General features: G+C 46.2%; 1 protein-coding gene across 1 annotated transcript; it reads right to left on the bottom strand.

The window, feature by feature from the left end:
• Positions 1–6,239: 6,239 nt before the first annotated feature.
• GRK1 (G protein-coupled receptor kinase 1) lies at positions 6,240–18,266 on the bottom strand. Its single transcript, XM_090258442.1, has 7 exons — positions 17,568–18,266; positions 15,575–15,702; positions 15,142–15,299; positions 14,222–14,305; positions 9,831–9,955; positions 7,846–8,047; positions 6,240–6,538 (listed from the first exon to the last, which is right to left on the bottom strand). The coding sequence occupies exons 1-7, from the start codon at positions 18,264–18,266 to the stop codon at positions 6,240–6,242; spliced, it is 1,695 nt and encodes a 564-aa protein (XP_090114568.1).
• Between the last annotated feature and the right edge of the window lie 4,600 nt (positions 18,267–22,866).

Raw genomic sequence — 22,866 nt, 5'->3', positions numbered from 1 at the left:
ATGCATTTCCATAAAACCCACACAATGCATTAGCCCTTAATAACCTTGATCCCTCAGACCATTTATCTTACAGGTAAGAAAGTTGAACTTGGAAGAACATTTTTCTACTGTAACTAGCAAACTGAGGTTTGATTTTTATTTTAAAAATGATTTTGAATTTAAAATCTTCATTTTAAATTGCTTGGGTATTACCTAAGTGTCTATCTTATTCATTTTATAATTTGATGTTTTCAAACTGAGGTATATCTTTCAAAACTGTTCTCCTATCAGCTGACATAATGCCTGTTTTGTTTTCATTTGAGGCCCACTGTGTGTCTGAGCCCTCCCCGGAGGGGATGGACCCCGTTATGAAATAAAAGGAGGTGTGCTCAGTCTTTCTAAGGCTCATTCTGGCTGAGCTCATGTGAGGTAATTATATAGTTAGCAAATCTACAAAGACTATAGACAAGAAGAAAAGTCAACTGGCTATGAGAATATAATAAATAACCCAGATCCAGATCCAATAAAGGAATAAATGAGAAGTTTTGAGCATGTAACCCATATTCGGGTGATAAGACTGGACCCCAAGTGCCCAATGAGCAGTCTCTCCGGTCACCCTGGTTGGACCCTGGGGAGCACAAGTTTGGGCCTTACGTGGGGTTTCCCCACAGCGTCCCTGAGGACCAACCAGGAAGGGGACAGTGCAGACTTTGGGGGAGAGCTGAACATGTCTCCTACATTTCTTGCCAGGACACTCAGACAGCCATGGACTAGCCCCTCCCACTCAAACCCTGCTTGTACTCACATGGCGCTGCCTCTTTTCTGAGATTCTTCATTTTTATTTCCTTCAGACTTTTTGTAATTCCTCGTTGGAACATTTTTTAGTATATTCTATTGATTATATTATTACAGTTGTCCCACTTTTTCCCCGTTTGCTCCCTTCCGCCCAGTACCCACCTACCTTCGAGCAATCCCCTTCCCATAGTCCATGTCCATGGATCATGCATATAAGTTCTTTGGCTTCTCCATTTCCTGTTATTCTTAACATCGCTGTGCCTATTTTGTTCCTAGCAATTATGCTTTTTAATCCCTGCACCATTTCCCCCTCTTCCCTCTCCCAGCTGATAACGCTCCAAATGACCTCCATATCCATGATTCTGTTCCTGTTTGGGTTGTTTGCTTAGTTTGTTTGTTTTGTCTTGTTTAGATTCAGTTGTTGATGATTGTGAATGTGTTGCCTTTCTACTGTTCATAGTTTTAATCTTCTTTTTCTTAAGTAAGTCCTTTTAACATTTCATATAATAATGGCTCTGTGGTGATGAACTCCTTTTAGCTTTACCTTGTCTGGGAAGCACTTGATCTGCCCTTCCATTCTAAATAATAGCTTTGCTGGATAGAGGAATCTTGGTTGTAAGTCCTTGCTTTTCATCACTTTGAATACTTCTTGCCAGTCCCTTGTTGCCTGCAAAGTTTATTTTGATAAATCAGCTGATAGTCTTATGGGAACTCCTTTGTAGGTAACTCTCTTCTTTTCTCTTGCTACTTTTAAGATTCTCTCTTTATCTTTAACCTCTGGCATTTTAATTATGTGTCTTGGTGTGGTCCTCTTTGAGTCCAACTTGTTCTGGACTCCGTGCTTCGAGGACTTAATATGTCCATTTCCTTCGCCAAATTAGAGAACTTTTCTTTCATTATTTTTTCAAATAAATTTTCAACTTCTTGCTCTTTATCTTCTCCTTCTGACATCCCTATGATTCAGATGTTGGCATGTTTGGAGATGTCCCAGAGCATTCTTATACTATCTTCATTTTTTTTGAATTCTTGCTTCTTCTTTCTGTTCTGGTTAAATGTTTATTTCTTCCTTATGTTTTAAATGATTGATTTGAATCCCAGCTTCCTTCTCTTCACTGTTGGTTCCCTATAGATTTTTCTTTATTTCACTTTGTATAATCTTCACTTCTTCCTTTATTTTGTAGCTGTACTCAATCATTTCTCTGAGAATCCTGATCACCAGTGTTTTGAACTCTGTATCTCTATTTTACTATCTCCATTTTATTTAGTTATTTTTCTGAGGTTTTGTTCTGTTCTTTCCTTTGGGCTCTATTTCTTTGCCTCCCTAATTTGGCATCCTCCTTGTGTTTGTTTCTATGTATTAGGTAGAGCTGCTTTGACTCCCTGTAAAAGGCACCCATCTGGATGAACATGGCTTCTTTAAATCCTTGGTTGTTGGACTTCCATACAGTTCATTTTCTGAGAGTTCTGTGTGTTATTTGTTTTGAATTTAGTTGTAATTCCTTTTTGTGATTGTAGGAGGAGGCAAAGTGTGTCTACCTATGCCTCCACCTTGACTGGACTTGTTGAAGCATTTTTATAATGGCCTCTTTAAAACCCTGGTCAGAGAATCCCAACATCTGCATCGTTCTGGCACTGTTGGTTGTGTCTTCTCATTCCCATGAAGGTTTTCCTGGCTCTTGGCATGATGAGTGACTGTCCATCATGTCCTGGACACTTGGGGTATTATATTATAGACTCTGGCTCCTGTTGGAGTTGTCTGTGTTAGCAGCCCTCCTCAGGCACAGCGCCACATGGATGGACAGGTGGGTGGGGAAGAACATAAAAGAGACTTAATCTAATTTACAACAAATGCCAAGTCAGTCAAGGTTTTAAAGGAAATATCTGCTCCCTCAATTGGGCAGGCAGTTATTGAGCACCTGGCACAGATGTGGGCACAGCAGGATGTGAGAGAAGCCCAGGACAGGTCTCTCTTCTGGAGGAGCTTACAGTTCAACTGAGGAAGCCAGAAGATAAACAGAAAAACAGTGAGACCCAGCACATCTATGTTTCTTCATTAGCATCTCATGTAATACTTGGCACCTGGAGACTTTCAGTTATTGCACATTAACTACAACCTCCCCTGGGTTTTTGTTAGCCTTTGTGTTGATCAGATATCACCCCATATTGTACTAGATTCATCCTAATAAACCCCCTGGGCCTGCCTCAATGGATGGGGGTGGCCTCTTTCTAAGAGGGCGCTGTCTCTCACAGCCATGACTCTACTCAAATATGCAGAATCTCAAACAAGTGCATGACTCAGGCTTGGGAAAAGGGGATTTATATGTATAAACAGTAGGGACTGACTAGCTCCTGTGAATAGCAGAATAACATAACACAAGACTTGTCATGACAAGGAACAAAGTAAAAGTGTATAAATCTAGATGCACTGGAATTCAAAGTTTGATGAGCAGAGGCTTCGAGAACAATTTAAAAAACCTGGTAGGCATAAAGAGATGAGAATGAAGGCAAAGTGTGTGTGAGCATGCACACACATGTGTATGTATGCGCACATATGTGTGAGTTTGTGTTTGCACATGCATCACACGTGCATTGCGCAAGCATATACATGTGTGTGTGCATGTGTGTGTGAGTGTGTGGGTGTGCATATGAGTATATGTGATTTCAAAGGGAAGAATGCAAGTAGTGTTCATATCACAATCTAGAGTTCATCCCTCTTTTTAAACTTTCATTACCCTTTTCCACTTGAATAGAAATTGCATCTTTTTGGTTTTACAAACAAAAGTCTCTCTGAAACTGTTTTGACTGAAGCATCTCTAGGTTTCTCACCACCCTGACCATCCTTCCAGGGATTAGGTTACTAAGGAAATACCATGGTGACACTTTTAACACAATTATATGGGATGTTTCTTATCAGGTTTTCAGCCAAGACATACAGACAACCAGGATCAGATGCCCAAGCGCTTAAGATCAGCCATCATGTAGGAATTTTGAAACTTGTTTCTAAGGATCCTTGGCCACCTCACAATGTGGCACATAAAATGGGTCAGAGGCAAAGGCTTCTCTGTAGAAAACCCCACCTCAGGCCTTCTGGAGCCCCCGAGATGTGTCTTGTGGAAGGATACAAAGCTCAGACAGGCCAGCAGTACCAGAGCAGAGCAAGGCAAGTTGCTGCTGTGTTGGGGCAACAGGCAGTCCCGTAGCCCAAAAAGGACAGCAGATCTGCTGGGCCCAGGTAAGCAGGGGGAGATAGCTGGAGTGAGGACCATCATGTACTGCTGGACAGCAAGACCCCTTGGAGTGTGCCTGGTCAGTGGGACTATACCTGAGAGATGCCTACAGTGAAGGTCCCCAAAGACACATCAAGAAGCCCCATAATGAAGAGTGGCCGTAAGCACCTGCCTGGCAGTTCAGAACTTCCCTGTCCATCTTCCTCCCTCCTCAGCCTCACTCCCAGAAGCCAGAAGCTGAGGTTGACTAGGGAGGGCAAAGAGCTCAGTGGGGAAAGTGGAAATGTCCTTTCAGGGCAACTGGGAAGGAGTTTGAAGTGACTAGAGTCCAGATAATCACATGGATGGATGAGACCGCTGTTACTTAAAGTGGCTGCAGGTGGATACATGGTCACCTCTGGGTAGGGGAGCAGCAGGGTGGAGACATGGGGCTGGTGGGATGCCAGCAGCATCCTGTTTCTTATACCAGTGTGGTCATTGACTGAGCATCCATGATTCATGTTCTCTGTGTAAAATTTTACGTTTTAAGTTTTTAAAAAATAAAGTGACTACAGGACTCTCAATTGCCTATGTGTGAATACATGGGGTCAACCTGGGTTTGGAGGTGGGGAATAGGAAAAGACTCTGAGAGACAGCTGAAGTCACACATAAATTGTGTTGTGATTCTGTCCCAACAAACCTGCAAATTCAGTGAAATAACTACTTGTTCATAGGTAAAGACACCAGCATGCTATATTTAGGCAAAAAACAATGAACAATGTTTTAGTGTATGTCTTTGGCGATATTTGAGACATATACTAAAAAAATTATTTGTTGTTTATCTGAAGTTCAAGTGAAACCGACTCTCCTGTGTTTTATCTGGCTATCTAACCATAAGATAAAGGCAAGAAGGTCCTAGCTGGTGAATCTGGTGTAACAAAAAAGGGGCCTCTGCCATCGGGCACCAGCTAGGCCCATGGTAATGGTGGCCAGTGGTGGGGGGGTGGGGAGATGGGGCAAGGGCCAGACCTTCACTCACATAGCTGAGGCTGCTTAAATGATCCTTCAAGGCCATGGGGACCTGGTGGAGAGTAAATGGCTATAGAAAAACCAGAAACAGGTCTTTCTTGCACCAGAATGTAGTGAAATGAAATTTATAGCCATTACCCCATCTAGAAGACAAAATCTGACTTAAGGAAGAGTACAGAAATTTGTCCTGCCAATAGTTTGGTGTCCTTCAGCCCCTGGATCCCTCATCTTGGGCCTGCCCAAAGAGATGTACCGGGTGGTGGTTTCTAATCCCAGACCAAAAAGTTCTAGGTGCCTCTCTAAGGCCCTTCCAGAGCACTGTATGGCTTTACAATACCACATACACAGCCAGGAGAGAAGGATCATTTGGGTAGGGTTTATTTCACCAGTCCAAGGGTGCTTTAAGGTAAAGTCTTCATGTGCATAAGGTAACTACAGAACACACTGGAAATATCTCCACAAAACTAGAGAATCTACACCTAACAATCATCTATCTGTACTATACACAATGCTTAGGGGACAGGTCATCTTTCCTATATAAGCTCGAGAGCAAATAGTTTTTGGCCAGCAACCCTCTGAAGCCACTGATTGTCAAGATCCACTTTCTCCTGAGGGTGCAGGGGGAGCTGATGGCATGTCCCCAGGGTCCTGACAGTGACCAGGTGGCAGGAGGAACAGGAACCGGATGTGAAGAGGGACCAGGTCAAGGTCTGCAGTACAGGCCTCGCTCACAGTGCCCAGGAAGAGTGAGGACTGTGGTTTGCTAACCCCTGGACCAACCAAGAGAAGGCCTCCACCTAGGACAGGGCTCTTGGAAGTTGCAGTTAAGGTGCCAGGAAACGCAAACTGAGTGTCCTCTCATCAGAGCAGCCATCTGCCCTGGCTGCCCAACACCATTGCCAACTTGCATGTTCGCATGAGAGCCTGGACAGCTATGCGCTGTTGGTGCATTCTGTCCGGGAACCACTGTTGTGTCTTTTTTTTTTTTTTTTTTAGTGAAATGGGGCAGAAGAAGTAGACTATTTACAAGCTGGAGCTCCTGACCCCCAGGGTTGGGAAGCCTATTGGCTCTGGGCCCTCTTTCTCCTGACTGCGCTGTGAGCAGCTCAGTCATGCCAGCAGCCTGGCCCGGGGAGCTGCCTGTCACTGCTGGGCAGGGGGCGCTCCCCTGACTCACAAAGGCCTCTTCATTCCTGCCAGCTGCAGAGGCAGGTCTCTTTGCCTGCATACCTAGGAAACCAGACACATTCCTGACTTGGAGGAGGGAGCAGCCTCCTCCACGGTGATCCCCTTCATGTCATCAGGCATCTGTCCATCTGCACGCCACACGTTCAGCTCTCCAAAGACGCCTGTCTCAATCATCTCCTCCTGCCAGGGGATGGAGCAGTTGCCAGTGGCAAATTCCTGGAAGAACTCCGTATCCACTTTTTCAAAGACCACACCTTTGACAGTGGAAAAGGCCCCTACATCCTGAATGTTCTTTGCATAGACAGTTCTGGAGTCTGGGATGAAGGGGGGTATCAGCATCCCTGTCAGAGGACAGAAAACATAGATGTGAAATGACACTCAACGGAAGAAAAAGGCCACCTGCCAAGGAATCTTCCCCACTCAGTGAGCAGGGCCCCGGCCTTGCACTGCCCACCCTGGAGGGCTGCTAACAAAGAAATCAGCACACCTGAGAGGGTCTCCGGCCTCTCCCACAGGGCCCTGACATGAAGGATGGTGTGCGCTTGTCCCACATCGTCTCCTGGCCTCACACTGCCACATCCACCTTCAGTGCAGACCCTAGACACACACTTTCAGGCCAGCCTCTGCCAGGGAAGCGCCATCTGCCTATCAGACACCTGAAACCCAACATGCTCGGAGCTGAACTCATCTTCTTTCCAAAGCCAACTTTTCTCTCTGTCCTGCTCAGAGGTCATGATTCTCCAGTTGCCAGATACAGAGCTTCGGTTACCCAGGACCCCCACCTAGATTGATCCTTCCTCCCTCTCACCCCTCACCCCTATCCCTCCTCTCAGCTCATGGTCCCTGGCTGACCAGACCATTGCAGTGACTCAGGACTAACTTCCTGGCTCCAGCTTCTCCTGGTTCTGATCTCTCAGAGCTGTGTGACCTCACCCCATCCTGGGCTGGTCTTGACAACTCTCCTGGTGGATGGAGCCTATCGTCAGATCATCCTGGAGCTGCCTCTGCTCTGACCCTTCCCTGCAAAAGTAACTTCTCTTACTGAGGCACCTGCTACTCACTGTTGTTCTGGGGTTCCTACCATCTAATCACATGTTTATATATCCTGGCTCGAAGTTCTGGGCATGTGGCTATGTCCTACCCTTCTTTCACAGACACACGCACACAAGCAAGTGCGCGCATGCACATACACACACACACGATCTTGCACACGATACTTGACAATAAATGCTGGTGGAATGAATGAATTTCTCCCAAGGAGACAGCTTGATCAATCCTGCCATAACATGGATCATGGACTCCATGAAAGAAGAAGGTGTGGAAACGCAAAACAGCAGATTTGGATCAAAAGTAAGCCAGCATATTCCCTACCTATTATATCCAACCTTTTCTGGCCTCTGGCAGGTTTCCCAAAGAGCCTAACTCATTAACATGCAGTCTTGGGCTGCGTGGGGAATAAACAGAGTACTGGAGGGTGGTGACTTTACCAGGGGGCAAGAGGATAGCTATCAGAAGAGTATCAACCAGGTGTTCCTACTCTGCTGACATTGAGCTAAGCCTAGACAATGCTAGCAGATCATGTAGGGCAAGAGTCACCTAACAGACCCACGCCCTGCGCCCCCCAGATCCAAAGGGATGTCGACAGTACCAGCCTCGAGCTGTCTCCAGTTAATGTCTTTAAAGAGGGGGTTGACACGGAGCCCATCACAAGTCCCATCCCTAAACCCCAGGCGCTTTTCCGGGTCCTTCTCCAGTAGCGCCTCACAGAAGTCCTTGCTGGCCTGGCTGAACTTGTCTGTATACTTGACCGCCTCCGAGAGGATCCTCTGCTTGAGCTCTTTGTTCTCCACCTGCACAGTGAGACACACATCATGTTAAACCCTTGCCAAACCCACCACCATCACCAGAGCTGGCACCTCTGGCTCTAGGAGATGGAACAGCCCATGTTGGTCCTAGGCTGGATAGAACCCCCCTCAGAAAGAAGCCGGGCCCTCATTCACACTAAGGCAGAGGGGACGGAAATCTGAGTGTGCTCCCCTTCCCAGCATAGCATCAATTAAAGGACTGAACAGCTCAAGTGAGAGGAGTGAAACCCTAAATGTATTGGACAAAGTTGGGGTGCAGTATAGCTTAGGGGACTCTGGTTGACAACATGGCACATTATATATAACCATTCCTTAGCTACTGGAGTAAAAAAGAATAACAAGAAATAAAAAGTCAACTTTATAGACCTGAGCTGGTAGAGAGAGACCTCTGCCAGACCTAACTGGATGGAAGAAATCTGGGTACATCTATTTCACCTTGTTTTGAATCAGCTTTATGGAATATAATTGACATGCCACAACCTCCATCTTCAGTGACCCGAGTGAAGGGTTTTGATCAATCTCCAGAGGTCCCCCCCAACATTACCCTAAAGTCCCCTGTGCCCTGTTGCAGCCCAGCTCCACCTCCACCTCAGGCCAACACTGACCTGTTTCCTCTCACAATAGATTTGGTATGCCTTTCCTAAAATTTCCTAGAAATGAAATCATCCAGAGTTGCCCTTCCATGTCTGGCTTCTTTTATGTAATATAACAAGTTTGAGGCCTGTTCATGTCGTGCGCATGTTGTTGTTCCCTCCTCCCTGTCATTATGGAGTCAGGTTCCATACCGATGGACCATGGTTGGTTCACCTTGGGCATCTCATAGAAGCATATGTACATCTTGTCATGCTTATATACACGCAGAAAATAGGCATTCTGGTTGGGGCTGTGGGGTCAGCGAGAGCACTGAGGTGGGAGCTGGGAGCTGGGAGCTCCTATCGTGGCCCTCACCAATTTGTCTCATTTTGCTCTTCTGAGCTGTTGGAAGTCAGGAGGGAGAATTGGCTACTAGAGTTCAAGGTGGAGTTGCAAAGACACAGAGTGACTTGGGGTGTTAGTCATGTTAGGACTCTCCTCTTAGAAGACTGAGGACTTAGTTTGTTCCCACAACTGTTGTAGGGGGACACGACTGGGGACTGAGGTGGACACACTAGGACATCCAGGCAGAAGGAAGTGATGGGCATGACATCCATACAGACGGAGGTTGGGGGGCGGGGGGTGCCGTGTCTAAAGACTGCAGTTCTGTCCCTGGAGGTACCTCCTTTCTCACCTAGCGTCCTCATTCCCAGTGTCTGGAGGCGCCCAGGGCAGATAGCACAGGAAAAGAATGAGGACTGTGGGCGGCCAGGGGTCAGGGCACAGCACGGGATGCTAACTTTCCTCCAGGGCATTCGAAAAAGCTGCTGTGCCAAAAGTGGGGCCTGTGGCATCTTAGCATCATGGGAGAAGGTTCTTAGTATTTGTCTGCTGTCAAGAGCGCGAAGGCCATCAAAAGAACCAGGGTGGCTCAATGTGGCAGCGGGAGGAGTGCTGAGCGCTGCTTATGGGGGTGCGTTTGAGAAGGCTCAGGCATCTCTTGTCCTGAAATGCTCCTCAGTGTCAGGAGCTACATGAGATGAAGTCACTGTGTCCCCTTTCTTCTGCCCATGAAGGACCTACCATGAGAAGCCTAGTGCTCAAGATTTAAGCTGCAGCAACACCTGCTCCTACGATACCCCACCCAACAAGAAGAGTCAACCACAGGACAGCTGCAGGAGGCCACTCCTCCTACCTTCTCTCCCCGGGCTCGGAAGGGTCCTCTGGCCTCGATCATCTCATACAGTGTGACCCCCAAGGCAAAGTAATCCACAGAAAAGTTGTACTCCTCACCCCGCAAGAGCTCAGGGGCCATGAAACCTGCCAGGCAAGAGCACAGTGAGGACTCAGAGATGCAGCGGCATCATGGTGAGCACAGAACTGATGCTTCCATGTGCACATGGTGCAGGGTCCTCACACTATGACATTTGGGGCAGAAAATCCTATGTGATGGGGCTGCAGCATCCCTGGCATCCACCCACTAATTAGTATCCACATCACCCCCCACCTCAGTTGTGACAACCAAAAATGTTTCTAGACATCTTCAAATATCTCCTAGGAGTAAATTGCCTCTGGCTGAGAACCACTTCTCTGTACATATGGTGTGAAGCCTCATTTACCCTTAGGTACACCATGACAGACAGAACGCTGGTTCTTGCTTGCTTCTCAGGTGTGAGTGCGACCTGTGTGCTCATGGAGGTTGCAGAGACAGGCACTACAAGATGCTTATTGAAAGGGCATGAAAGGACATATTTAAGCCAAGACATTTCAAAGAGGGAGCGGGGAGAGGTGTCCCAGGAACCACACTTGAGGGTGAAGGTGAAGGGTGCTCACCAAGGCTAAGCTCTCAGCCCTCAAGGAGGCCTTGTTCTCAACTGATATGAATCCGTACATCAGCATCCTTTAGTAGCACTTATTCTAGCTGACCCCCATTCCGTTCTTACTGTGTGGCAGGTGAAAGTGCAAAGTGATCTCATTTAATCCTCTTAACACCAAAAAGTGCCATTTCTTTTCCCTTTTATTAGGAAACTAACTTGTTCATAATAACATAGATAGTAGGTAACAGAGAATGATCCAACCCAGGCATCTGAGTTTTGAACCACTACGTTATCCTTTGGTATGGCAGTTAAACACACTATTACTCCACCTAATGGTTTTTCTATAACTTAGTTTTCTTTTGTATCATAATTATTAAGGCACATAAAGAATTAGCTAGTTCTACAGGACCTGTCTCCTCCTCTACCTCATCCTCATCTCAGAATCCCTTTAGCTGGTTATTTTGGAATCAATATCCATACCTCTAAGTAACATGCTTATATTGTTGGTTTTGCAGTTCCCATGAGGGCCGCTTCAGTTGACTCCTCATTCTGGAAGTTGAGGGTCTGTTTCTCTTTTCTCCACCACCATGAACACACTTGTCCCTTTTCCCTCTTCTGATACAGCATCTGGTTGGTTGGCACTCAACTTCTACTATTTCCCACTGAACCAAAAACTAAACCCCAGTTAGATTTCCTTTCTGACATGTTTTTATAGATTTTCCCAGATTACCTTATCTTTTCTTTCATTTGCTTTGTTCTCTGTGTTCATATTCTCAATTTGACCCTAAATTCTCTGACTACTCTGTAATACTTTCTTGTTCTGATTATTGAATATTTTATCAATTTCATCCTCATCAGATGGTCTTCTGGAACCTTCTAACATGCTCTAATATGGATTCTAGTGTGCAGCAAACAGCCTAGAAGCTTCCTGCCATCCTGAAACCTTTGTCTCTCTTCGTTACCTTCTTCCTAGATATTCTACTTTTTGGTTGAGTCCCTTATTTTGACCAAATAGCTTTCTGAGGAAGGGTGGTGAAGTAAGTCTTTGAGAACTTTTGTATCTGAAAATGCCTTTATTGTGCCTTAACACTTAACTGATAGTTTGGCTGGATATAAAATTCTAGGTGGGAAATCATTTTCTCTCTTATTTTTAAGACATTTTTTCCATTGTCTTCTCACTTACAATATTACCCATGGGGGATAATTATAACTCTTTTATGGGTGAGAAAGTGTGCAAAACTTCTCCAGGGTCACAGAAAAAGATGGTCTTGGAGTCTGGAGTCCACCTATGAGCCCAGTGTTGGTTTTGTATGCCTAAATACCATGCTGTCTGACTCTTACATGTTCCTAATCACACACTTTATGCTGCTGTCTTAGATAGAGGATGTCATGCTCAGCAAAGCAAATAAGAACTTGTCAGCTGTCTGGGTCTGTCTGATTTCAACTTCTAGAAGCAAGTCAGATGCCCACCATTACCTCATCTGTTTCCATGCCAGGTCTGTGCCATATTTAAGGTACAGTATTCCCTGACTTATCATGGGTATTAAGTTCTAGACCCAATAAGTGAAAGTCCATGAAGTAGGAACCTTACATTTATTTTAGTATTTACATATATTTTAAGACTTTATAAACCCTTCCCACACACTTATAAATCATTCCCAGTCTCTTATTAACCTTTCCCACTCCCTTATTAACCTTTTCCACACTTTTATAAACACTACTTATATTCTTAAACATATTCTAGACTCTTAAATGTATGTAACTTTCACAACATATGTATACAGTACTGCAAAATCCCGCAATATAGCAAAAAATCTGCGATAACTAAATATAATATTTTTTTAAATCCCGCGATACAGCAAGGCCGCAATAAGTGAACCGCAATATAGAGAGGGACTACTGTATTGGGGCCATGTGCTGAGCTCCACATGTTGAAGGTCAGCAAAATTTAGGCCTCCGTTTCCTAACTGCCCTTGTGTAGAGGCCAGACCAGCATGTGGGAAGGGTAGACAGGCCAGTTTCTGGGACCACTCCCTGGGACCAGAAGCAGGTGTTACGAGCTGGAATGGGCTTCTGTGTTTGGATGACTTTAGACATTCTGAGGTAAGCAAAGCTAATTCTGTCCATTTATTTCTGATTCATCTTGGTCCTTTACTATACCTGTTCTCACAGTAAGTTTCCAAGAGGAAGGAGATGTGTTTGAAAACACTGGTCAAATTGATGTGACTGCAAATCATCCCCCCCACCACCCCAAAGAGGTTACAGGAGTCAAATTCCAAAGAACCTCCTGGTCCTGAATGTACCATTGTAAGTTCTGCTTTTCAGGGAATTACATTATTGCCCAGACTGTTCCGACTCCTTGAAAAAGATATGTTTAACTAACCACAACTTCTAGATTAAAATGGGGCCCAAGAAACAGGCCAATCAGACCACAAGGATGCAATCATCTCCTGTGACAAATAACTCAGTGGCACCTCTAGTCTGTCCCACCCAAATGATGCATCTTTTTGTATCCTTGGGGTCTTACGTGGCCCCTGGGGCAAAGCAAGAACAAACAACAAATATTTGTTGCTTGAATAAATAAATGAATGAATCAATAAGTACTATCTCAATTTAGTTACTAATTCTTCCACATATTGACTCATTGCCCCTCCTGGCTGGAAACTCACTGGGGCAGAGAGCGTGCCTATGTCTCTTATGCATGTCCCACTGGGCTGGCACAGCACTAGCCAAGGTGAGTCCCCTGTTTATGACCAATTGCAGAGGCTCATAGGCTCCTGCTCTAGGTGGGACCTAGGGCTGGTATGGTGTAGAGGGGCTGAATAAGGATCCAGAAGGCAGCCCCCTGTAGCTCTGCTGGATGCCCCAGCCTTCAAAGTTACTCTAACTTCAGCATCTGCTGCAGCTGTTTGAGAGTCACACAATGCACCTGAGCCCAAATGCTTAGAGCCACACCTGCATGCACCCATCAGGAGAACCACCCACCTGGAAAGCTTTGTTCAAAGTAAAGCTGTGCCTCCGCTCAATGGCCACGGGAAAGCCTATGGGGCCCTCTGGTGGCTGGCGGGGCCCTCTGTTGGCTTGCAGGGCCCTCGCACTCAGCGTGAACAATGTCAGGTTATATCTTGAAGTCAAACTACTTCAAATCCTGGCTTTGGAGTTTTCTGGGGTTTTCTGCTAATGATCTGAATCACCCTGAAATACGTGAGTGGTGTTTTCCCTCACATACTCATGCCAGGAGTGCAACTTCTTAGATTTTGGCTGAGGATCTAGAAAATTCAAGATTGGACCTTTCCCTAAATAAAGCCACAGGCGAGGACAGACAGTGTGGTGACAGGTACAAATCCCCCCAAATGCCAAAGCCAAAGGATCGAGAGGAGTCCATGACACTAAACAAGAAAACCATTAAAAGAGTTCGTAAGAGAAGGTGCAGCATGTTAACACATTGCATATGGGTGGTGAGAATTCTCGTCATTTCTAAAAGGCATTTAAATTCCCCGGTACGCAATGTGTTAAAACCAACAGTGATCTTTCAGGTGGGGTTGGGCCATACCTGCAGCGGGCAGGCTCCTGCTGCAGCTGTGCAAGCCTACTAGCCAGTCCTTCCTGTTTTCTTATTTGCTCTAGGGATGAGGGAGCCGCTTCCCTATGAACCCCCAACCCTCATCATGCCACCCTCCCCAGGTCATGGGGATCCCTCAGAACCTCTGAGGCCTCACTCCTGCCCCTAAGAAAGACTACTCCCATCCTTGTTCTCAGGAACCCCTACCTGGGGTCCCTGCGTAGCCCTTGGTCTTGGTCTGCCCTTCTTTCAGCTCCACGGCCAGCCCAAGGTCAGAAATTCGGATATTGCCTGAAAAGCAAACATGAGCTGAGGTCATATGTGGCTCCACAGAACAGAGGCGCCTGGTGTTTATGGATCCCACAGGAGCCAAGATCCAGCCTCTGCACACATGCACACACAGGTGTATGCACAAAAGCACAGGAACATGTGCACACATGCACGCACACAAATGCCTGTGCACATGCACACACACACATGCTCATGAACACTCACATGCACACTCTTGGAGGGGGTGAGGCCTCAGCCCCCAGGTGCCTCTTCTTCCCAGACCACAAAGGGACTGAGGGGTCCCATCAGCACCTGCAACCTGCATTTGGAGCATAATCCACCCAAGCTCAGTTTTTTCCTCTGCTTTCTCTTCCCCACGTTCTGCAGCAACAGCCTTTGATAATGCCTATTCATTTATGTCACTTGGTGACAGAAAGGGAGGAAAATCTAAAGGGATATAAAGGAAGCCAAAATCTCTTGTTTATTTCCTGGTAAGAATCCCAATTTGACTTCACATAGTGGGCAGGAAGAAAAGAGTGACAGAGTGAGAATTTGGCCCAATAGTTACAGACACTATAGACATCCTGGATTAACTCCTTATATCTCTAGGTACCTCATTATGTACCAAATATCATCAAAGTCCAGCCAAAAATCTCCATTTGGAGATAATACCATTTTGTTGTGAAATGGTTAAGGGAACAATAAACAAACTTAAGAATTGTTCTGGCACCACTTAAAGCTTTGACAAGCATTTGTCAAAACTAGCCCATCCCCCTTCAGATGACCCAAGGGGCCACAAAGTCCAGCTGGGCAAGGGGAGGCCAGGAGGGGAACCTAGAGAGGCAAGGCCACCTCACCTTCATCATCCAGGAGCACGTTCTCAGGCTTGAGGTCCCGGTAGACGATGTCCCTCTGGTGCAGGTGCTCCAGGCCACTGATGATCTGGGCGGTGTAGAAGATGGCACGTGGCTCCTGGAAGCCAGGGTTCTCCTCATCCACATTGTAGATGTGGTACCTGAAGGCAGACTATGCAGAGGCCTGTGCTTTTCTGACACAATTACAAGAGCATGACTGTGGCTTGGATGGAAGCACAATCCCGGGAAAACATGAAGGGCCTAAGAATCCCGTGTTCTGTCAGTCAAGTGTCTAGTCATTTGGGCACCTCATTGTTTAGCATGAAGAGCCTGCAGCCATGTCAAGACCCATCTGGCCCCAGAGATCCCCTTCCTAAATGACTTGAGCCCTCCTGGTCCCAGATCCCATGTAGAAGAGGAGAGGAACCCTGTTTACCTTAAGTCACCTCCATTCATGATGGTCATCACCAGACAGAGGTCAGTTTTGGTTTCAAATGCATAGGCCAGAGAGACTATAAATCTGCTGTGTACTTTTGTTAGAATCTTCTTCTCTACCATAGCACCCTGAAAAGCAAGATGTCAAAAAAGGTTTAGGCAGAGACGTGACATTTTCATAGAAGACCAAGTTCCACAAACCAGAAAACATTCTGATAAACTAGAAATAGATTTGCAAACACATTTTAAAAGTGGTTTGCACCATGACTGGTGTGGCTCAGTTGACTAGGCGTCATCCGGCAAAGCAAAGGTCACCAGTTCGATTCCTAGTCAGGGCACAGGCTTGGGCTGTGGGTTCGGTCCCCTGATGGGGCACCTACAAGAGGCAGCTGATCAATGTTTCTCTCTCATATTGATGTATCTCTCCCTCTCTTTCTCCCTCCCGTCCCCTCTCTCTAAAAATAAACAAATAAAATATTTTTTAAAGTGGTTTGCACAAAGCAATTGCAAATAACTTAAACAAAATCAGACATGCAAATTAGTCATGTACAGGGGACTTCAGGTTTCCTGGAGCCTCCGGCAAGGGGACTCCAGCCAACCAGCCTTCAAAATGTCAGGTGAGGGCCCCAGCACAGTCAGCCCCTAGCTGCCGGTTCAGTGCTGGCTTTCCTTCTATCCTTCCTTACACCTCATCAATCATCCTGCCAAAATCTCAGCCCCTGTCCTCCTGGCCAGGCCTCTCAACAGAGGACAGTTGAGATCCCAAACCACCCTGCATCTCTGTTCATTTTCTATCTTTATTTTAAAACCTCATGATATTCATTTAATTTGTTTGTAAAAGTGTGTTTGGGTAAGAAAAGTAGAATTCCTTTCTGAAGGAGGAATTCTTGATGTTGGAAGAGGCCTCTTTCTATCCACACTGCAAGGAAAGATTTGGGGTTGATTTTACTTTGTATTAAGTTCAAGGAGGGTCCTGAACGCAGGAGAGAAGAGACGGTAGTACTCTAACTGTTGGGTTAAAATTACAGGCAGACAGCTGAGAGGGAGGGATAACTACCTCCCCACAAAACCCCATAGAGACAGCACCATCCAGGAGCCCTGGGAGGGGTGCTCGGTGGTGGCTGATGTGTGCCCCAAAAAGCTGTGTTTGCCCCCAGCATAATCTGCAGTGTGCAGCAGGAAAGGGACAAAGAAGCATGCAGGACAGAACGTGTGCCTGGGAGACACTCCTAAGACACTAAGCAGCTTCCGCTGATCCTGCCTAAATGGGGTCTAACTTCAGTTAAAGAGCAGACCCCACTCTGAGCGACCTGTCTGTGCCTCCATTCACTCCCTGACCCTGGAAAAACGGGTGTGCTCAGTGAACAGCCTACACCCAGCACCAAGGACAGGCTTGGCCTCACACAAGAGACCAGCACCAGCCCTGGCTAGATTCCCTGTGCACTCTCCATCACAGCAAAAAACAGGGCTTGGAAAGTTCCAGAAACTCAGAGAACAATCCCCTGATAGCCTCCCCCAACGCTGCTACTATGTTTTGTGGTGCTGGTGAAAACCAAGGGTGACAGAATGTGGAGTGTCATCCACACCAACAAATACAAAGGCTGCTTTCCAAGGAAGGACTTCAGCACACCCGTTTGTGTGCAGAGCGTGAGACCGAGAGTTAAGAGCAGCCGGACAAACTGCACGACAGGCTGGGAGGACCGCGGGGGCCACGCACTGCCTCCTTTACCACTCTGCTCCGGGCCAGGCACACAGCTGCTGTGCACATATGGGACTAGCTCATGTCAATGAGACGCACACAGACTAGAAACCAGCCTACGGCTGCATGGCAGGAGGGGCTCTGTGTCCAAATGGTAAGGCGAGCCAGCCAGCCAGCTGAGGGGTGCTGTGCGGGGCTGCAAGGAGCACCTGAGAACCATCCCAGCCCGCTGATCCCACCGCCCATCTGCCAGATCTAAGAGCATGCCCTCCACTGTGCACAGCACACTGCCCACCTGGTACCCCTTCCTTTTCTTCAGCCTCTTCTTGTTCAGCTTTTTACATGCGTACATCTTGCCAGTGGCCTTCATCTGGCAGGCCGACACCTCCCCAAAGCCACCTTTCCCCAGCACCCTGAAGTCCAGGAACCAGTCCTCCCCTGTGGGCTGGGCCTCCAGCCACTTCCACTGCAAGAACCTCTGGAAGTGCAGGCTGCCCAGATACTCTTGGAATGGGGCCTGGCTCAGGTGGGCCAGGGTGGCCTGCAGGAGGGGCTGGAAGAGCCCGTCCCCACTTGCCATGGGCCCCTCTTGGACCTTCACCGCAGTCCCTTCGTCCAGGAAGCTGCAGAAAAGCTTGGCCTGAGGGTCCAGGTACTCAGCCAGAATGGCCCGGGCCTTCTGTGGCCGGAGGTCATTGTCGGCTGTGTTATAATCCTCAATGTCCTTCCAGAGCTCCAGGGCCGGCACGTGCCTATCGTCAGCTTTCAAGAACTGCTGGAAAAGCCGCTTGCCAATGGGCTGCTCCAAGCACACACTCTGGAACTCCAGGTCCAGGCTGCTGCAGAGGGCCTCACACTTGGAAAGTGGGGGCAGCTTGAGCTTGGCCCGGTACTTCTTGTCCCGGGAGGACGGGGCACTGCTCCCATCAAAGCTGCCCCGGGCGGCAATGAAGGCAGAGTTGGCCACCACAGTCTCCAAGGACCCAAAATCCATCTCGTCACCCCCTCCCACTGCTCAGGCTCTATGGGCCATGGGCTAGCTCTCGAAGCCGATGTCCAGAGTGGGCCTGACCCACTGCCCTTGGCCTGTGCCTGTTCCTAGCGCTAGGGACAGGAAGCGTCCGGGCCAGTACAAGGATGACTGGGGGCCACACTGGGAGCCCCCGGGGAGCCCAGCTGACACAGCTCAGGCTAAATCCCAGCCCAAGGTTATGGAGGGATACACTAGGAGTGGGCGTGGCAAACAGGTGCCAGAAAAAGACAATCCCCTAAGCTGCTCCCAGAAGGATTAGATGGCTTGTCGGCTGGGCTCTTCCTCTGAAACCATCTCTGTCTTGACAAACCCCAGGACCACCCCCCGCCAGGGGCCCTCTCTGGAACCCCAGAGATTTAGAGTCTTTCTGAGCTGCGCTGTCCAGCCCTCAGGCCTCAGCAGCTGGGCAGACCACCAAGTTATTTCCTTGAAGGCACATGAGGCCGAATGGAAGGGAGAGGGGGGCTCCAGGAGAAATGTTAATTTATGAGGATGCCTGGTTTCTTTCCCCAGTATATTTCATTTTTATCGTGAAGAAAACAGCAAGTGCAAAGAAAACCTGCTGTACTAGGGACTTAGAGAGAAATGCAATGAACAGATCCCTGGGGAGTCTGCCAATGAGACCGTTGGCTCTGAGGGACCAGTCAGTGGGTGAGGACTGACACTGGGGCAGACCTGACACTGGCAGAAGCTGTGCTCCCGCACTGTGCTGCTGGCTCTGAGGACCTAAGCTAACCCGCACCTGCTGAGAGGTCAGCTCTGTATCAGTGCCTTCCCCTCACCTGGGGTTTGCTGGCAAATCCAAAATGCCAAGTGAAGCATTCAGGTGAGATTGGGACAGGGGAGCAGGAGACGCCCCCCCCCCCAAGCTACACCCAGTGCTGAGGCCCCACACAGGAGTGAAAGGGGGATGAAGAGACCAGGGACACACCAGGGGCACACCTAAGACACACTAGGAGCACAGCTGGAACACACCTGAGGGACACCTAGGACACACCCAGGACTCACCTGGGGCACATCTGGAGTATACCTGGGGCTACCTGTGGCACAAGTGAGAGACACGTGAGGCACATCAGGAACATACCTGTAACATACCTGGAACACATCTAGGGTACACATAGGGATGCCAGGACCAACAGAAATGTCAGCTTCATAACATCATAGCCTTGTCTATTCACTCTAGCACACACTAGGCACTTAGCAAATGTCTGGGAAAGAATGCCAAGGAAGTAAGTAGGAGGTTGGTTATGGTTTAAGAGGGGAGTAAATGAAGGATTTCAGAAACAAAAAAATGCCTGAGCCAGAAGAGGCCAGGGGACCTCCCAACCCATCCGTCTGCTCCGTGGTGAGAAAAGGAGTGTCTAGGAAGGCGGTGGGATTCTGCCAGTGGGCACAGGACAGGTGGGATCTTCTGTGGCAACTGGGCAGATGCAAATGAGAACCTGCTGGCAATGCAGCCACTGTCCCCCTGCCTCACAGGCAAGGGGGTTGGTGGGTTCAGCCAGCCATTTAATAGCAGGTAGCTTGGGTCAATGGCTTTAACCTCATTCTGACTACCCAACCAAGTTTCAAATGGGACAGCGGTGTCTGAGGAGTGCTGTAGAACAGAGCACCCCCGGCTAGCACTTTCCACAGTGTGTCCTGGGTCAGAGCTTTCCCATGGTACCAGGCAGACAGATTGCCTGGATGCCTTGCTGACATAAATATTCTGCTTCAGTGGCCTGTGGCAGGTCTTCTACACGCTCCCAGCTCATGTTCACATTGTAAGATGCCCGCTCTGAGGAAGACAACTCCCACTGCGTTAACACCCAGCTGCATTCTGGGAAGGATGAGTATTTGGTAAGCAAAGCTAAAGATGTTTCCTATCACAGGACTTATTTAGAAATTTTAGAGTGAACTTGGCTTTCTAGGAGGAGTAAAATATGCACTTTTCCCCAAACTCATAGCATTATTTCAACTTAAAAATAACCACATCAAAAGTTTATTTAAATTAAACTTTTTACTTGGGAATAATTGTAGATTCACATGCAGTTGTAAGAAATGATCCAGAGAGGTCCCATGTACGCTTCACTCAGTTCCTCCTAATGACATCTTCCCAATATCCCACCCAGGATATTGACCCTGCCCCAGTCCACACACGGGACATTCCATTAACATAATGATCTTATCTGAAGACACACCCACTTCCTTCCCACCCCCACCACTAATCTGTTCTCCATTTTTATAATTTTTTCTTTTTAATATTCTATAAATGGAATCATATAGTTGGGATTGGGTGTTTATACTCAGCGTAATTCTCTGGAGATTCATCCAGGTTGTTGTGTGTACCAATAGTTTTATGGCTAAGTAGCAGTTTATGGTGTGGGCAGGTCACGGTTGGTTTAACCATTCATTTGTTGAAGGACATCTGTATTGTTTCCAGTTTGGGGCTATCATGAACAAAGCAACTTAACATTCATATACAGATTTTCATGTAAATATAAAATTTTATTTCTCTGAGATTAATGCCCACAAGAATAACTGCTAACATGTAACTAACTGCATGTTTAGTTTAAGAAACTGACAAACTGTTTTCCAGAATGGCTGTGCCATGTCACATTCCTATGAACAACAGATTCCCAGCATCCTCCCCAGCATTTGGTGGTGTCACTATTTTTTAACTGATAGGTGTGCAGCGGTGTCCCACTGTGGTTTTAACTTGCATTCCCCTGATGGCTAGTGGTGTTGAACATCTCTCCCTGTGTTTCTTTGCCATCTGAAATGTCTCTTCATGGCTCCTGATGATGTTCTAACTGGATTGTTTGCCTTTTTTGCTGTTGAGTTTTGAGTGTTATTTATCTATCTTAGATACTAATCCTTTGTTGCATTTGTGGTTTTCAAATACTTCCACCTGTAGCTTGTCTTTTCATCCACTCAACATGGGCTTTCGCAGAGCAAAAACATTTTCGTTTGGTCAAAGTCCAATTTATCAACTTTTCCTTTTATGAATTGTGCTGTTGGTGTAAGTCTAAAGCTCTTTGCTTAGCCCCAGACATTGTTTTTGTGTTTACAACATGTGAGCCTTAGGTCAAGGTTCATTTCATTTTCTAATAGATGTTAAATTGCTCCAGCAAAGCTACCTTTGCTTCATTAAATTGTTTTTGTACCTTTATCAAAAATCCGTTGGGCATATTAGTGTGGGCCTGTTTCTGGGTTTTCTATTCTGTTTCATTGGTCACTGTATCTGTCTCTCCACCAATACCACACTGTCTTGATTGCTGTAGCTATTTTTGTCTATATTTGTGAGGAATATTGGTCTATAGTTTTCTTTTTTTGTATTGTCTTATCTGATTTTGGCATGAGGGTAATACTGGTTTTATAAACTCATCTGGGAAATGTTTCTTCTTGTCTATTTTCTAGAAGGTATAGTATATAATTTGTAATTCTTCATTAAATGTTTGAAGGAACTCTCCAGTGACACCACCCAGGCCTGGAGGTTTCTTTGTTGAGAGATTTTTAATTGTGAAATAAATTTCCTTAATAGTTACAGAGCTACTCAAATTATCTATTTCAAATTGGATGAGTTGAGTTTTTGAGGAAGTGGTCTATTTCATCTAACTTTCAAGTTTATATAGAGTTGTGTGTGTATAGTACTCCCTTATTATCTTTTTGATGTCTGCAGGGTCTATAGCGATAACTCATTTCATTTCTGATATTGGTTATTTGTGTCTTTTCTCTTGCAATAAGTTTGCCAATTTTATTGGTCTTTCCAAATAACCCGTTCTTTCTTGTTTTACTGACTTTTCCTTTTGTTTTAATTTCACTGGTTTCTGCTCTTCTCTTTTATTTCTTCCTTCTGTTTGCTTTCTCCTCTTCTTTTTCTAGGTTTTTGATGTGAAAACTCAGATTATTGATGAGACTTCTCCTTTTTTCAAATATATTAATTTAGTGTTATAAATTTTTCTGTTAACACTGTTTTAGCTATGTCCCACAATTTTTTATATTCAGTTCCATTTATTTTAAAATTTTTTCCTTGAGATTTCCTTTTTGACTCTTACATTATTTAGGAAGTGTATTGTTTAACTTTCACAGGTTTGGAAACTTTACTGTTATCTTTCTAGTTTTTTTACATTGTGGCTGTAGAACACTTTCTGTATGACTTCAATTTCTTTTTTCAAATTGGTTGAGCTTTACTCTATGGCTCAGGACATGGTCTATTTTAATGAATGTTCCATGAACACTTGAAAAGAAAGTGAATTCTGCCATGGTTGGGTGGACTATTCTGCCAATGTCAGTGACATTCTGTTGGTTGATGATGTTGAGTTCTATACCTGTATTGATTTTCTACTGAGCTGTTCTATCAATTGTTGAGAGAGGAATATTGAATTCTCTAACTAATATTGTAGATTTGTCTATTTTGCCCTTTAGTTCTATCAGCTTGCTTTACATATTTTTTTTTTTAGTTCTCTTGCTTGGTGCATATACATTTAGGATGGCTCTCTCTTCTTGGTGGATTTACCATTTATTATTATACAGCATCTATCTCTGGAAATTTGCTCTGTCTCCATTATATGATATTAAT

The sequence above is a fragment of the Furipterus horrens genome, unplaced genomic scaffold, assembly GCF_987537825.1.
Source record: "Furipterus horrens unplaced genomic scaffold, mFurHor1.1.pri manual_scaffold_12, whole genome shotgun sequence".
In the NCBI taxonomy this organism is placed as follows: Eukaryota; Metazoa; Chordata; class Mammalia; order Chiroptera; family Furipteridae; genus Furipterus; species Furipterus horrens.
The sequence above is the reverse complement of the archived record's forward strand: the minus strand, read 5'-3'. Positions and strand labels throughout refer to the sequence as shown.